Source organism: Pholcus phalangioides, unplaced genomic scaffold, assembly GCF_987345545.1.
Source record: "Pholcus phalangioides strain wild (caught in Gottingen) unplaced genomic scaffold, Ppha-v1.0 ptg000015l_1, whole genome shotgun sequence".
Lineage (NCBI taxonomy): Eukaryota > Metazoa > Arthropoda > Arachnida > Araneae > Pholcidae > Pholcus > Pholcus phalangioides.
Window position 1 is genome coordinate 19129753 of NW_028301608.1, and position 17599 is coordinate 19147351.

A 17599-nucleotide genomic window follows, 5' to 3' on the forward strand; every position below is an offset into this window, starting at 1 on the left:
GTAAATGCTATTTGCCCCACCAAAATATTTAAGTTCTGAAATCGCATTACAGAAACACACTTTTCTTTGCTTTCACATCATCCCTTGCTTACCACTTTTTCCATGTACATACATGATTAAAACTAGTGCACCACAACTTTTGTGTATGCTGCTGGCACCCAAACAATAAACATAAATGTAGATATCATTTCATTCTCACGCTTCAATTAACCAATTAAATTAAGGCTTTCTCTCTTAACATAGAAGTAATTCTCAGTTACTCTCGCTTTCTTTGCTGCTTTGTGTGTGTAAGGGTTCGCGTTTAAGTAGTTCCCTGGGGTGCTCATAACTCTTGAGCAGGGAATTCCCCTCTTAAAATATTGAAATTGTAGTATTTAGTGCCTGTTGGCTGTCCCTTAGCCGCAAGGGAGCCAGTGGAGATGAGCAGTACCTTGGTAAGTCCAATTTATTTTTGGGTATGTGTGTGGCATTTCATATATTTCACATTAAGAAAATTTATACTTTAATTATCGTGAATCATGTGCATTTAATTAATTGAATTTAAGTAAGGCGCAAAACGCAAATGCCAATTTAATATAACGTTTGAATTGTTTGATTAATTATATTTGATTAATGATGCTGAATGCATTTTTAAATGTTTGAAACTTGATTAAAAGTTAATTAATGTAGCACAACGTCAATCTTGATTATTTATTTGTGTATATACACATTTTTCTATTAATAATTAATATGTTCGTGATACGACCCATTACATACGCGTGATGTAGACGGGCCTTTTAGAAACTCCTCGCTTTCTTAGGAAACGAAAGGAACTCTCATTCGAATAATGATGCTTTGAAAATTTGGAGTCTGTAAGAATATTACGCATTTAAGATAGAGAAAGTTTTCTTTGTTGTATCTATCGCGGGGTGGCATACCATATGCGTCTAGTTCGACCATAATTTCCAGGCATAAAAAAAGAATGCCCCGATAACGCGATGAGGATGTGAAATGCTTGATGATTAGAGGCAGAAAAAGAATAGACATTTCGGTGAAACTCTATTGCACTATGCTGCTGCTGCTGCTCTACAATTCAAATAAACACAAAATTTTTCGTTGTGGTCCTACAAATAAAACTGATTGTTGGTTCCAAACCGGTGTACAGCATTTTTCATGCTGTACACCGTGGTATGAATTTGGTATGAAATTTTTTGTACCATAAATACAGTTATGTTTTCGGGTTTTCCGGAAAATTTCTGAAATTATCTCTATAGTTTACTCAATATGAAATACATGTATTTGCAATCCAGAGGGAGTTTGATATTTCACGGCAGACAATCCACTACAATGTGCATTTTTGTTTATATTTTACAGATGGCAGCAGGGGTTCCAGCGTGTCATCAATAATGATGATTAATCAATCTCTATTATAGAGGTGTCACTATGAAATTCCTACTGCCACCTATCAAATAAAAAACACTATTTGTTGTAATTCTTCAACTAAAATCGTATGTTTCTTTTCAACCTCCATGATATATTTCAATTTATTTCAATTTGCAATAGCTCTTTATTTGTTAACAATTTTCTTTGCTCATTTTCACAATAATTAACTATTTTTTGACAAGAATTGGTTCTTCTCTAGCTGTACTTTCCCGTATACTGGGTGTCTCATAGCTATGAATGAATGCTAAGAAAGTCATAAAAATTGACAAATTGACATACCGGGTGCGGGTTGTGCCCTTAGAATTGTCAAAAAGTCGGATAGTTTTCGACACAAGGGAAAAAAAATTAGTTAAAATTCTAGTCGACAGCTGACTCGACGTTGACGAAATACATTAAAAACATCTAGAATATACAGCAGACATTTGTTTTCACTTAAGGATATTCAGCAAATGCGATGTTTTTACCAGGGTGAACAGCCAACCCTGGTAAAAACATCGCATTTGCTGAACATCCAACTCCATCTAGAGCATAGTTTCCCAACCTTTTTTGTCCCATCGCCTCCCAACGCAATCTAATCCATAGGATCCTATGTTATACCCGTAGTTTCTACCCCCCACCTCGGAGCATTCCATCGCCCCCCCCCAAGGGGGCGTCAACGCCCACACTTCATTTATCTCGGAATAGCAGCATTTTAATTAAAGCATTTTTTCTGTCGAAAACAAGCAGATCGATAACTTGAACTTCAAAAAAAATTTTGAGATATCTAGCGTCCATCAAAGAGAAAAAAAAGAGATTAATATCTAGGTCCAAACAAATCTAGATTTGTTTCTTTCATGAGCCGCTCAGGAATTTGCCATATTGGTTAAAATATGGCAAATATTTGCATGTCCCTCAAAGAAAGAGTGATCGAAAAAACCTCATTTGTGGGAGACCCTGTATATAATCCCCATTCCTTGAAAGAGCATTTTTGGATACATGGTCAGTATTTTAATCCTTCCTCTGACATTTGCAATAAATCTTTATTTCCTATAATTTTTCGCTAAGTTTGCAAATAATTGGCACATTTTTCTGATGTTTGACAAATTTTTATAGCTACAATTTTTAAAAATCCCATAATTTTTTTTTTCTCGCATAAAATATGGTCAACTAAAATTTTAGTCTCACCAAAAACAAAAAAAAAAAAGTCCTTTTCCCATAGCAACGAGGAAGCGCAATATATTTTTGGTTCGATAAATTTGGCAACGCCATGTCATCACCAGCCCGTTAGGGATTGGTCGTTGTCCGTAGTCACGTGGCCTGGGGGGAAAAAATGTCGCCCTCTACGAGAAGGAAAAAAAAGGTGATGTTTTCCTCGGTGATGAATGAATGAATGAACGAACGAATCGGGCCGTGAGATCAATATGTTTATCGGGGAATTGTTTTGAAGAAACGGCACGTCAAAACATGATCCCAATATTGTAAGATGCTGGAACGCGTGTCAACTACCCTCGAGTCGATTCCGAAAATGGGCGATGCTGGATTTTTGTTGTTATTGCCTCGCCAACAGCAACACGTCTCCCCGTTATTGCAGATTTATTACTACACGGCTGTGATGATGACTGTACGGTAAATTCCTCCCCCACACGCCCCGCAATTTCCACATTCGGAGAAGTACCACAAACAACAAATAAATAATATTAATAACAAAAAAATATAGCTTGTGTGTTTGTGGCGTCGAAGTAAACATAAGGACGACTTGATGGCTCTCGTGGGTTCCAGGTCAGCGAATCGACACAATATGATGGCTTTCTCGGCGGGTATGGCCTCGTCACAGCAAGCCATAATCGCTGCAACGACACAAACAACGTACTACCACCACCATCACCCGTCTCTGGTGACGACGCAGCAGCAACAGCAGCCCGAAATCGTCCAGCCCGACAGGCCCATAGGCTATGGTGCTTTCGGGGTGGTTTGGTAAGCTGAGTTATAAAACTTATTACAACATGACCATTGTGTTCAAACAATTTGCTCTGAACTAGGGTCTTCCCTATAGTATCATGGGCAAAAATATGCCCTCTGGGGGGGGGGGGGCGCTTCCACTAATCCAGAAGTGCCAACCTACCAATGTGTATTTTTGCCCGAAATCAAATACAGTGAAAATCCTATGTGATCGCCAATAAATACAATTACAACAGGTGAATGGCTGAACGTAGATGCGCATAAAAAAATTATGGACGTCAAATATAACCGAAGTACTGCAACCCAATATAAAAGCATATATATATCACGAAACAAAAACCAACACAGTAAAACTTCCTAATGGACACCCATTAAATGTGGTCAACCTTCTTTTGCGGCCCAATAATAAACTCCCCTCAGTATTGGGAAAAGTACAAAACTTTCCCCCAGTACAATAACCACTCAAATCCCAAAATGCCTGACGAGGTGGCTGAAAAATGATGCTCATAAAAATATGGATGTCATACAGTCGAATACCGATTACAGTGAAATTCTCGTTTTAACGAACAATTTTCTAATCCTCCAGATAAGTTTACATAGGGACAATGCATAAATATGGAATTCCTTTGTAACAAAATTTTGCTGTAACAAAGGGATTTCTTTCGTCTCTCGGAGTTCATTATAACAAGATTCAACTGTATTTTTAAAATATGGCAACCCAATTAAAAATGCAATTATAAACAATATATACATGTGATAAATACCATACAATGCCCATAAAGAATACTTATGGTTGTCTTATTCTAAGTATGGATAGCTTCTCGAATTACCCCAACATGTTTATCGTATTTCTTTTTAAATGTGTCAATTGTGTTACAATTTACTACCTCCAGGGGTAAGCTATTCCATTTATTAACAACCCTATTAGAGAAAAATTCTGTGACACCGCAATCTAGAATTGTTTCTTACCAGAGTCGATACTGGTGTCCCCTTGTCGAAGCAGTTGATTGACAATGTATTAATAAAGCATGGTTTCTTTTACCTATCCTAATTAATGCATCCTGGTGAAAATGTTAAGCACTTCAATGATATCCCGCGACATCTACTTCCAATATAAACATTTTCAAAAAAATCTTGTCTCTCTTCATATGTTGAGTCCTGTGTGCTATGAAGAGCACACGGGGCTCTTCTCTGTACCGGCTTGACCAAGTCTATGTCCCTCTTTAGGTATGGTTTCCAAAATCTTACGGCATACTCCAGTCCAGTACAAACTGAACCTCAGAAAAACGAAAGAATGTAAATGTTTTAGGAGAATGCGAAGAGACCTTTTTAAGAATGAAGCCGAGCATTTTGTATTTACTTTTTTTACCACTACTGAACAGTTTTCAGAAAACCTAAGCCGCTCGTCAATGAAAATTTCAGCCGTTCTCATTTTTGTGAGGCCTTTTTTCCCTCAAGGTTTCAAGCCGTGCCCGTTTGGACCCTTGCGTTAAGGCGGCACTGAGTCTAGTAGTACAGGGAGATGTAGTACTATAGATTTATAATAAATCACTGATGTGAAGCCCTCATCGATATCTCAATTTCATGATTACTGCAATGTATCTGTAATTCCGATGTCTGTCTAATGTCGTGATGTCAATTTATTGAATGTACTTGCACTATGTTTAATATTGGTGGAATCTGATTTTAGCAACATCAGAATTGAAATGACGTTGCCGATTTAGTGAATGCAGAAGCACGATATGTATCACAGAAATCTGATAAGAACATCAGGGTACAAACCCACCTGCAATGCCGATTTGAAGAGAATTCATGATTTCATGTAGAGTTCTTATTCACAGAACTCAGGTGAATTTTCTCGAGTGGATGCCGCAAGTGTTACTTATTTGCTAGGCATTGTTTTTTTAATTATTTGATTTCTGATGATTTTTTTCCACACCTCGTATATGTGATGTTAGATCAATGAGAAGAGCTATAGAAACTAAATCTTCAAGAACGAAAATGATCGGAAATGTTTCTGTACTTGAGGGATATACGGGGAATAAAAAAACCGTCGATAAATTCAGTGTTTAGTTATTTAAATTTGGAAATAAAAAGTTAATTTTTTTATTATTTTTTCAAACTCTGACAGTTTTCAGATTTCTTGCACCATGTTTTAACACATACACATGTAAGTTTGTTGTATTCTCGAGACATCAAAGGCATAAACAATGTTTACAAAGTTATGAAAATGCTTCATTTCTCAAAATGATGACGCTGGCATTGAACTGTAAACTGGTTCCTTTTAAAAAAGGATGGACAACGCACTAAAAACATCCAGTTTGCCTTACTTACAGTGGACCTTGTAATTTACGAATTTCGTACTGTGCTTTTGGAAGTGGAGGTCCTGAAGAAGCTTCATTCTTAAAAAACTTACATGTCTTCATAATTTTTTGTGCATTGTGGAAGACAGACTGGACTTTACGAGATGACTGGATAAGAAGCAAAGATAATTAGAAAGAAAAGTCACATTCCTCTGTGGGGAATCGAACCACCAACCTCACACTTTTCAGGCGCATGCTCTACCATTAGGTTACAGAGGACAGACATTTTCTTTCCTAAGAACACTGCTTTTCTTTGGGCTGAACGAGACTGTTCAATAGAGACAGCCTCCTAACGCACCAACAGCTAGTAACAAAATTAACCTCCTGATGATGACATGGAATGAAACGATGAACCTCTCCACTAATTATATGAATTACAGGTGACACACACACTGGATACCAAGACTGAACTTTGGAAGACTCCTAGAAAAATATAATGTAATATTTGTTAGAGATTGATAGAATATTCTGCTGCTATTCGGTCCTTTAGCTGAATATTCGGTTCGGCTGAATATCTAAATCTAAGCACAACGAAGTAATTTTAGAAAATTTTATTAATTGCAATTTTTTGCATAAATTGAAAACTCGCTGATTATATTTTTTTTGTGTGGTGCATACTTATCCCTTTCTTTGTAAGAGTATGTCAGTGAATTTCTAGGATAAGTAAAACATGAAAATGAAAATAGAATCCTACGGCAATAATGTGGAAGTGAGCATGAATTATGCAAGTTCACTAACTGAAGGATGTACCTAGACAAGGAACAAATTGAATTACTGAAAGGGACAAAGAACATCTAGAGTGGAAAAATAAGTCACAAATTTTACGATGCCTTAATACTTGAGAGTAAATAATGGTTAACATTTTCTTGATTAGACGCAAAATTGTAACAAGTATCAAAAAAGATAAATTGATTCTGTAAGTACAGTGATACCCTAGATTGCGTATTTTTCGTCTAACAAATACAGATTCAGCATCAAGCTGGGCATTCTGAGAAATTATCTTCTTTCATCCACATGTATCAGACACAATAATGAGCTGACCAAATCACAAATGAATGGGGACACATGAACTTGATTGGGTTGTGTCAACACAAGCTTTAATAGACTAAAGCTGGTGTTGGTTGTGAAGTAAAAAAAGATCTTTGGTATCTGATCCTCTTGTAGATTCTCAACGATCCAATTTTGAAGCTGTTAATTTTAGCCTTGTATCAGTTTTTGTCTTTATAGCATTCGGGTATGTAGCATGTTGGGTAGAAGCTGGAAGGAAACAAAAGATTTTCTATAGAAACCTATGGGAAATCACATTTGGGCTAAGGAATGTGATTCTGGAAAGAATCATCTTTGTTAGCAGAGATCTCACTGTAATATTAAAATACAATATACACTGAAGAGCCAAAAAAAACTGGTAACCTGCCTAATATCGTGTAGGGCCCCCGCGAGCACGTAGAAGTGCCGCAACACGCCGTGGCATGGACTCGACTAATGTCTGAAGTAGTGCTGGAGGTAATTGACACCATAAATCCTGCAGGGCTGTCCATAAATCCGTAGGAGTAAGAGGGGGTGGAGATCTCTGTTGAACAGCACGTTGCAAGGCATCCCAGATATGTTCAATAATGTTCATGTCTGGGGATCTTGGTGGCCAGCAGAAGTGTCTAAAGTCAGAAGAGTGTTCCTGGAGCCATTTTGTAGCAATTCTGTGTGGGGTGTCGCATTGTCCTGCTGAAATTGTCCAAGTCCGTCGGAATGCACAATGGACATGAATGGGTGCAGGTGATCAGACAGGATGCTTACGTACCTGTCACTTGTCAGAGTCGTATCTAGACGTATCAGGGGTCCCATATCACGCCAACTGCACACGCCCCATACCATCACAGAGCCTCTATCAGCTTGAACAGACACGAGTGGACCTTTGGCTCCGAAAGCCCATATCGATGATGTTTCGTTGAATGGTTCGCACGCTGACACTTGTTGATGGCCCAGCATTGAAATCTGTAGCAATTTGCGGAAGGGTTGCACGTCTGTCACGTTTAATGATTCTCGTCAGTCGTCGTTGGTCCCGTTCTTGCATGATCTTTTTCCGGCCGCAGCGATGTCGTAGATTTAATATTTTACCGGATTCCCGATATTCACGGTACACTCGTGAAATGGTCGTACGTGAAAATCCAAATTTCATCGCTACCTCGGAGATGCTATGTCCCATCTCTCGTGTGCCGACTATAACACCACGTTCTCACTTAAATCTCGATAACCTACCATTGTAGCAGCAGTAACTGATCTAACAACTATGCCAGACACTTGTTGTGTTATATAGGCGTTGCCGACCGCAGCGCCGTACTCTGATTGGTTCCATATCTCTTTATTTGCATACGCATGCCTGTACCAGTTTTTTTGGCTCTTCAGTTTATATCATTGTTAAATTTGAGTGTCAGTATCATGGCAATAAAAATCTTTCAGTTACCAGTTTTTTAATTTTTATTTAAATAAAAATAGCATAATTATTCTATATCAATCATTTGAAATTACCAATAATTTTATTTTCAATTTAAAACATCAATTTTATTCATAATTGTAATGAATTTTAGGAAAATTTATATTCGGCCAAAACATTAACCAAATATTTGGCTATATCACTATTCATCCCATCCCCCCTAATATTTATATTGTGAGAACAGACGGAAAATAAGTATCTGTGGTTGCTAGTAAGCTGTTTTGGCCCAAAATTGTTTTTGTTGCCAAGTTATTTGTCATTTTGCTCTGGTTCGAGTCAATCGTGTAGGATACCAAAATAGTGCTATGAAAAAAAATATAATTTAAAAATTCTCTTAAAAATAAAAAAAAATGTCCATAAGGGTATGATTATGTTTTTGTTTTAGGGAATGTATCCCCCTCCTTTCCCGCCCGTTCTACTTTTCTAATTTTCTGAGTGGGAGCCCTGCATATATATATATATATCATTACATCGTGATGCAAGATTGATGATGTATCACAATGTAAAATCTTCAATTGTATCAAATCACAAAAAATATCAAATTTTGGCTTTTCCCTCTGAAAACAAACAGCCTGCTTTAATTCGGCCTTTAGCCATTCAAATTTGGTGAGTATATGACTTGACCATATGTCCCATTTCTGATCTGATGTTGATTTCTTTGTTGGTTTGATTTAAGAATAGGAATGAAAGGCAATTTAACCTACTGATTGGCGACTTGGCGCTAATGGGTGTGATAGCTTGCATGATGTCATGTTTTTGCAAACAGGAAATATTGCTACAATTTTACTCTTATTAATGAAAAACTGGAGATATGACTTATTCTTTCTCTTCATTGTTTGTAGATTTGTAGATTTATAATTATAACGACGGTTAATAGAAACATTTACAGAAGCTCTGGAAAAACCTATAGGAGGGGTTTTCAAAATGTTTATTTAACTCGTATAATTCACATTTTGTTTCAATATAAGAATTAGCACTGCAAAAGTGTTTTCCAGAAAACTAGGAAAAAGACAGCAAACACGGAAACCAAGGATATGAAATCTGTGAATACTGAAGGTCAACTGTGTGTATTAAATATAAGATATTGAATTAGGTTTGTATCACATGCTTCTCCTTTTTTTCTCAAGAAAAATAGAGGTGTAATTTGAGCAAACATCACAATAAGCTTTCTGAGTTCTCAATTATGCTTATCAAGAAAAACATTTTTGGGTTTTTTACATTAATTTATGACGTAACAAATTGTTTCTTTCCCCCCCCCCCCCAAAAAAAAACACTTATGAAAAAATGCACTGTCTGCCCAAAAAGAAAGTATGAGACTATTTCGTTTAATAGCACGCTTATGTTTAACTATCTGATACCCTGCGTACGTTGCCCGCCCTGTAAAAAATGTATATATGTATAGCTTATTAAATTATTTCTTAATCAAAAAAATTTCTGCATCAAGTAAGAAAAAATTACTTTTATTTTTAAATATTTTAATTAAAAACTTCAGGCAATCGCTTGTGGATACACAATATTTTTTTGTTTTTCCATCTGGTGTGTAGATGTACATATTTTTGGGATTATCAACACGCGAATGGGCGACGAAAAGCTGTCCGTGTGAAAAACAGGGCTCAAGTAGGTTGATGCCTGCCATTGCTAACGACTTGCGCTTTGTTGATTGTCATGGCAAAAGCTAAACGAATCGGGAACTGTGATCGCTTGATAGTGATAATTGGGATACGTGGCATGAAGATGTCTTCTCCTTTGGCACAATCCAGTTAGAATCGTTGCTTCAATGATGTAATTGTGAAATTTCTTCACACAGAGTCCGGTGCCATTGCTGTCTCAGTGTCTCCAAATTTCTTAAAAGAATTATAGATGCTCTGACTTTCGGGGGGGGAGGGGGGGTCAAGTTGTGTGGTAGCACACCCGGAATATCCAAATAGTTCAGAGATTCTGCAGGATACAGAACTGTCTGCGCTGTGTCTGTGACACTGTCAACCAATTTTAAGATGTGGAGTCTCCTGGAATAATTTTTAGGATTTTTTCGTTGATCTTGTTCACACTGTCATTTTTCGATGCCAGAATCGCTCTCTCACAAAGCCACTCATGGTTTCTGTGATTTTGTTGAATGTTTGGGAAGACTTTGTCTGCAAGTTGTTGAACTGAGTTTCTTTGGTAAAATTCATTTGGGAACGTAATCAGTCCAGTGCTTGGGTTTCTACGGGAATTCTTCCATTGCCAAGTTTGATCGACTGATGTGAAAATGGTCGCAGTGCCGAGTCATTTTTCAGTTGAACTCGCATGTTGGTGAATAATGATAATTTTTTAACTTCGTGCCAGAGTGTTGATGATTTGAGGCAAGCATTGAGTTCATCAGCTGGCGTTGAACATTTTTATTATCAGTTTTGTCTTCGTAGTTGTTGTCCTATGTTGTTAGTGACGTCATACGTCCAGCTTGTGCAGCGAAGATTATTCAAACGCCTTTTAAGCATTTTTTAAATTGAAACTATACCTCTACGATAGGCGGTTAATGAGATAAAGGCTGCATTAGCACTTACAGGGTACCATGTATATAGGCGAGCAGAAATACCCAGCGATCTTCCCGGGTTTTCTTCAATTATTGGGAGGATTGAAAAGTTACAAACCGTTATGAAGGAATAAACTGTTATAATAACAGAATTAAAGGTGTGGCAAACCATTGTAAAGGCATATATACACATCTGAAATGCACTGTTAGGTTTATTGTACTTTATGAGCCGTTTCGGTAGTGAATCATGAGATGAACGATAATTCTTAACTAATTTATTACGGAACAATATTTACATCTCGTTCCCGCCATGTTGTCATTCCCTTCAAGTGTTGCCACCTTCGTAAAACATAATACTGTATTTTCTGGTGTTGCCAGATACATAACAATTCTCCCACACTAAATTAAGAGATGATTAATGATAGAATCAAAAGTTATACACAAGAATCAACATTTGAACAGTCACAAGTTCAATCTTTGAACTGGTTTTCTGGAACGAGTTGAGCGTCTCAGTTGAGTAGTCTGAGCTGGAGGAAAAATAGTTCTTGTTGATCGAGGAGTTGCATTTGAAGTTTGCTCTGTTTCAGTAGAAGCATCTACCATAGATGAAGTCTTGTGTTGGCAAACTGCAGGAATCTCTCGTTGACATACATGATCACTAAAAGTGACAGATTTCTTTTGAGGGAAGTGTCTCATAGGAACTGATAGTCGAATAGGAGTTTGAGAAGACGGTCGATTGACTTCACACCGTCGAAGCTGTTCAAAATGTCTCTTGATAATGTATCCATCATCTAGTTCAACTAGGTAATGAACACGACCCAATCGTTGAACAACAGTTCCATACTTCCATAGGCTTGAATGAGTGTAATTTCTTGACTGTACTCTATCTCCTTCCTTGAAAAATTTGTCAAAGACTGGCTGTGTTGCATTGTTCTTGTATGACTCAGGAGTTGTAGGTTTGAGGAGATCTAGCTTTGTTCTGAGATTCTCTCCCAACAATAATTCTGCTGGTGTCTTTCCACATGAAAGAGGTGTAGCTCTGTACCGAAACAATAGTTTACATAATTTTTCGTGAAGTGTTCCTCGTTCGAATTCCATGCATTTCAGTTTTGTCTTCAGGGTTTGGCAATAACGTTCTGCTTGTCCATTTGTTGAGGGATGACCAGGAGCTATCATTCGTTGTCGAATACCATTTCGTTTGCAGAAGTCCATGAATTCTTGTGATTTGAAAATTGAAGCATTATCACTAACGAGAATTTCTGGTAGTCCATGTCAATTGAATATTTCTCGCAGGAAATCAATTGTAATAGCAGAATCTGGAGCTTTCTTCATGTAGTAGATTTCTGGCCATTTAGACTTTGCATCGATGACAAGTAAGAAAAAATGTCCCATGAAGGGTCCCGCATAGTCCATGTGAACACGTTGCCAATTTCTTGTTGGACTTTCCCAATTGTGCACTGGAGCTTTCTGGGGGTTTTTCTTGACGTCACAACAGTTCTTGCAACTTTTCACTAGACTTCCTATGTCAGAGTCAATATTCTTCCAATAGCAGTAATTTCGAGCAAGTGCTTTCATCTTTACTATTCCACAATGAGTTGAGTGTAGTTCGTGAAGGATGGTTGGTTGAAGTGTCTTAGGTATTATTACACGCTGTCCACGAAGTAGAATTCCTTCTTGTAATGTTATTTCTGGGTCATATAAAGTTCCTTCCATCACATTTTTCTTTAGTTCACGTAGATCATCATCCAATTCTGTATATTTTCGGATTTCTTCAGAAGTAATTGTGTCTGTGGATATGTGTCTAATCACTGATGCTTGCAGGATGTATTCATTATCAACAGTATTGACTTGTACATCTGTCAGTGGTAAGGGACTTCTCGACAAATAGTCTACATTTGCATGTTCGGATGATTTTCGATGTTTGATGTCATAGTCGAAGTTGGAAAGGAAATGTGCATACCGCAACATTCTTGTAGCTGACAATGCTGGAAGTTTTTTCTCTTTATGCAAGAGAGTCATCATTGGTTTATTGTCCACAACCAATGTGAATTTTCGACCAAAGATGTAATCATAGAACTTTCTGCATGCCCAATACACAGCTGTAGCTTCTCGATCGAGCTGGCTGTAATTTTTCTCAGCAGCTGTTAGTGATCTTGAAGCGAATGCAATAGGACGTTCACTTCCATCAGGCATAATATGCGATAATATTCCGGATAGACCATGTGGACTAGCATCAGTAGCCAAAGTCACTGGAAGTTCTGGAGTAAATGGTATGAGGACTTGGTCACTAGCAATTTCAGACTTGATTTTTATCCATGCTGCTTCACAATCAGCTGTCCAGTTGAACGGAATACTTTTCTTGAGAAGATTATTTAGTGGGTGAAGTAACCTTGATGCACTCTTGATGAATTTCGAGTAATACATAACTAAGCCCAAAAATTGTCTCAATTCGTCAACATTTTTTGGTCTGGGTGCTTCTTGAATAGCTTGAATCTTAGCTGGAGATTTGTTCAGTCCTTTGGAAGTTATAACATGTCCAAGGTATTCTACACTTTTTTCAAAAAATTTACATTTGTTGATATTTACATGCAAATGATATTTTCGTAATTTATTTAGAACATTCAGCAAGTGTGTTGTGCATTCCTCATAAGTCTTGCCTTGTATAATTAAATCATCAAAATATGCAGTTACTCCATCTAAATCTTGAACAAACTGATCCATGAAAGAATGAAATTCGTTCGGTGCAGTTTTAATACCAAAAAACAATCTTTTTGCCAAATAGGTACCTCAATGTGTAGAGATCGTTTGAACTTTTGCACTGTCTTCATCGACTGCTAAATGCAAATATGCTTTATGGATGTCCAAGGTGCAGAAATATGATCCACCTCGTAGCTTGTTGAATATATCTTCAATCTTGGGTATTGGGTGTCTGGCATCATGAAGTTGATTGTTTACAGTCACCTTATAATCAGCACAAAGTCTTACAGAACCATCAGATTTTGGCACGATGACAAGTGGAGTTCCCCATTCTGAATGATCCACTTTTTCTATGATCCCTTGATCACACAAGTTATCCAGTTCTTTTTCAACTTTTTCACGCAAAGCATATGGTACTGGACGAGGTTTAACAAACACTGGTTTGGCATCTTTCCGCAATTTCAGGGAGCATGTATAATCTGGAATCTTGCCCACTGTTTGTTCAAAAACATCAGAGTATTCATTGACAATACTAGGAACAGATCTTTTTACGGCACACACAGGTATATGCTTGACACTTGAGGAATCATGAATGTCATTTATGTTGATATCCAATTTACGCATCCAATTTCGACCAAGGATAGGTTCTCTCTTCACATTGACAAGGTATAATTCTTCTTCACTGGATTTAGCATTGTAGCATACAGTCACTTTGACGTATCCGATAGGTTTGAAAATTTCACCTGTATAACTTCGGAAAAATATATTTGTTTTCAGGATCGGAAGATTTAGGTTTAAGCGCCTGTAGTCACTTATGTTCATGATGCTCACACGACTACCAGAGTCACATTCGAAACGACAATTTTTCCCATTTAATTGAATGACTGCAAATATTCTATCGTCTTTTTCAGCAGTGTTAGTGCATATATCAACAATTTGGCTCACTTGAAAGTGATCTGGATTTTCGACATATTGAACAGTATTTCCTTCAGATCCGCTTTTATTTTTCCGTTTCAGAAGCTCTGTAATACATACTCTACTGATATGACCTTTTTTGAAGCAAATCTGGCATGAGAGCTTGTGTTTCACTCGACAGTTTTGAGTCTGGTGGTTGTTTTTTCCGCAATGGAGACACACGTTTTCTAACCCGATGTCTCTCAAATTGAGGTTTCGCTTCCGACTTACCGATCTGTCGCGTCGATGCGGAGTCGATTTCCGTCGCGAACTCCCGCTGTTATTACATTGCGCAATTTTATTCACGCTGGAACCGTAATTACTCTTGTAGAGTTCTTTATTTTCGATTTTCGAAGCTTCAATCGCTAATGCGACTTCGAGTGTTTCGTCGAATGTCAGTTCAGCTTGTTGTAGAATTCTTTCACGGATTTCGGCATCCTGTAATCCTCGTATAAATTGAGCACGTAACATGAGGTTGATGACAGATTTTGAGCATTCAGCATTTTCACAACTAGATTTGAATTCTGCGGTTTTCGAAAGTTCTTTTAATGTAGCGATATAATTCGAAATCGGCTCACCTGGGTGTTGTGTGCGGCAAAGAAACTTGTGTTGTTCCGTCAGGATGTTTACCCTTTTGCAGAGATGATCTTTCAAGATTTTCAGCAGGTCGTCGTACGTCTTCGATGAAGGGAGATCCGGTGAAGTTAGACTGGAAAGCAGGTGATAGTACTTGGATCCAAGACAGTTGATTAGCACCATTTTCTTGGCTTCGGCGACGTCGGCTGTTGAATCCGTGAGTCCTTTGAGCTGGAAGTAGTTTTCGAGTCTTTGTACATATTCACCGAAACTTTCGTTAGCTTCGTCGTAGCATTCAAATGAGATCGATTGTGACTGGAGAAGCGTTTTCACATTGACGCCGGTTGAAGGTGCTGGATGAGTTTCGTTTAGTTTCGAGACAAAATTACTTAAAACGGTTACTAGATCGTCGATGTCTGCCATTTCCGATTCTTTTTTTTTTCACTCGTCGCCAACTTTATTGTACTTTATGAGCCGTTTCGGTAGTGAATCATGAGATGAACGATAATTCTTAACTAATTTATTACGGAACAATATTTACATCTCGTTCCCGCCATGTTGTCATTCCCTTCAAGTGTTGCCACCTTCGTAAAACATAATACTGTATTTTCTTGTGTTGCCAGATACATAACATTAGGGAACCATGGTAACCAAAGTAAACGTTCCGAAAGTAATTGTTGAGGCCCCAAAGCCATTGTTGTCCGACAGTTTTTCGGACATTTGCCCAGCTCTGACGAACTTTTAAAGTAGCCTACGGTTCAATCCCGGTCGTGTTTGGTATATATGTAAAATCTGGCGACGATCGGCCTAAAACTGTAGATTTGTATAAAGAACATACATACATACTTTCACATTTATATATAAGATGACTATATTCACTTATCAATGGAAATTTTCTTCTCTGAAGGCAATAACATATTCCTGAATTATGATAGCAGAATATATTTGTCTCGAACTATGAAAATCGTTTGAAAGAGCAAGAGTGAATATCAGGACACTTCAACTACAAAAACAAATATTCCAATTAAAAGTCTATGAAACTTAAACGAGCAGTAACTCTTTCTAGATAAACCAAAGATCTTGGTGAAACATTAATACAAATCTGTTAAAAACAAGTGTTGAGTTATTCCGTTACCTCATGACAAATGAGGTCAAAAATTATTTTTCATATTGACAATATAAAAATTATTTTGGGATTACAAAAAGGAAATGCCCTGCGAGTGACACTTCTATTGCAATTTTTCCAATTGTTCCTATGAATGATAATTTTGTGAAATTTTATAGCTTGTGTAAAAATGCAGCCAATTCTCTTGTCAAATTAATGTTTATTTTCTTCTATTCGTCAAACATTCAAGGTCGGTGACGGATCCCCGTGATGGTAAGAGGGTTGCGCTTAAAAAGATGCCTAATGTCTTCCAGAATTTGGTGTCAAGCAAGCGAGTGTTCAGGGAGATCAAAATGTTGTGCTTTTTCAAACACGAAAACGTGAGTTTTACAAATTTTTCCACAAAGCAACAGATAATTATTTTTTTAAAATTGATTCAATATCTTATACCTGAATTATTATAGTTTTGTCTATTGTAGTTTAGTGTATTGTATGTTTAAGAATATCTGAATTTCTTTGCATATTATAGGCCACATTTAGTTTTTCTCAATGTTGGGGATAAAAATAATTTAAATAATCCACACAAAACAAGTTGTAAAGATAAATTATGTGTAGATGCGACAAGGAATTATTAATATTTTTTCTAAGGAATATGACTGACAACCACTTATATTCCTTAAAATATCATTAGTGACGATACAGACCCTTTGCTGGAATGTTTATTCTAAGATCTAATGAAAATCTAACCTTGTTTTGCATGCATTCAAATCGTTATAAATAGTGTAATAATTTTGGCTGTATTTTTATTTTGCACATAAATTGGAACATTCATCCTGCTTTGTTCCATTTGCTGATTGAATACTGCTGCAGATCAGATCATACGAGGTATTTTATCCCTCAAATTAACAACATTTGGATCTGCAGATTATAATTTAAAGTAACAAACTCATTATTTGGAGTTACTACCTGACTTCCCAACAATTGTGGGGTTTCATCCATGGTTTCATTTTGTAGATGAATGTAATGATCTAAAATGTTGCATACAAAAAACCAATATTTCAATAGCAGTTGGATATTATAAATTATTATATATTATAAATTTATAAACTAAAGCATTTAACATTTGTAAAATTATAAGAGGTGGTGTCTTGATTTACAATATTAATTCATTCTTAAATAATTATCCACATCTTGAAAAAGCATCTCAAAGCAATTTTTTCACAAAAAACAAAACGAAAAGCCAATTTGTTTCATAGCATAACCTTAGCATATTCCTCACAAGTCCTACAGCATAATTTTCTGTGTATAATCCAAAGATAGAAATTTCAGAAATGGAGAGGGTTGTTGGTCACATTTTGTAGAAGAAATGTTGATTTTTCTACTCGTGCCTACTACGCCATTCAAACAACTTAACTGAATTACTTTTCAAGCGATGCGAGTCCGTCACTATGACCACTCAACCACTATGGCAGCTGTTTTTCACACTGAAAATCAACTTATATAATAATAACATAAATTATATGATATTTGACTTCGTTAGAAGC

General features: G+C 36.9%; 2 protein-coding genes across 3 annotated transcripts in view; one reads left to right on the plus strand and one right to left on the minus strand.

Moving 5' to 3' along the window:
• The first annotated feature begins 2687 nt into the window (after positions 1–2687).
• The window catches only part of LOC149075614 (serine/threonine-protein kinase NLK-like), a 40443-nt gene continuing 25531 nt past the window's right edge, over positions 2688–17599 (plus strand). Inside the window, exons 1-2 of one of the 2 annotated variants that reach the window (XM_089243098.1) lie at positions 2688–3375; positions 16306–16435. In XM_089243098.1, coding sequence (XP_089099224.1) covers positions 3161–3375; positions 16306–16435 — 345 coding nt within the window. In that variant the 5' untranslated portion in view covers positions 2688–3160. The remainder of the gene's footprint in view (positions 3376–16305; positions 16436–17599) is intronic. The other variant, XM_089243097.1, reaches the window with a different exon arrangement.
• LOC149075615 (uncharacterized) lies at positions 13286–15373 on the minus strand. The gene has a single exon (XM_089245359.1). The coding sequence runs from the start codon at positions 15371–15373 to the stop codon at positions 13511–13513; it is 1863 nt and encodes a 620-aa protein (XP_089101485.1). The 3' UTR covers positions 13286–13510.

What these genes read in the sequence shown, in the direction of transcription:
- LOC149075615 (XM_089245359.1), bottom strand. Translation starts at nt 15,373, where the DNA reads ATGGCAGACATCGACGATCTAGTAACCGTTTTAAGTAATTTTGTCTCG.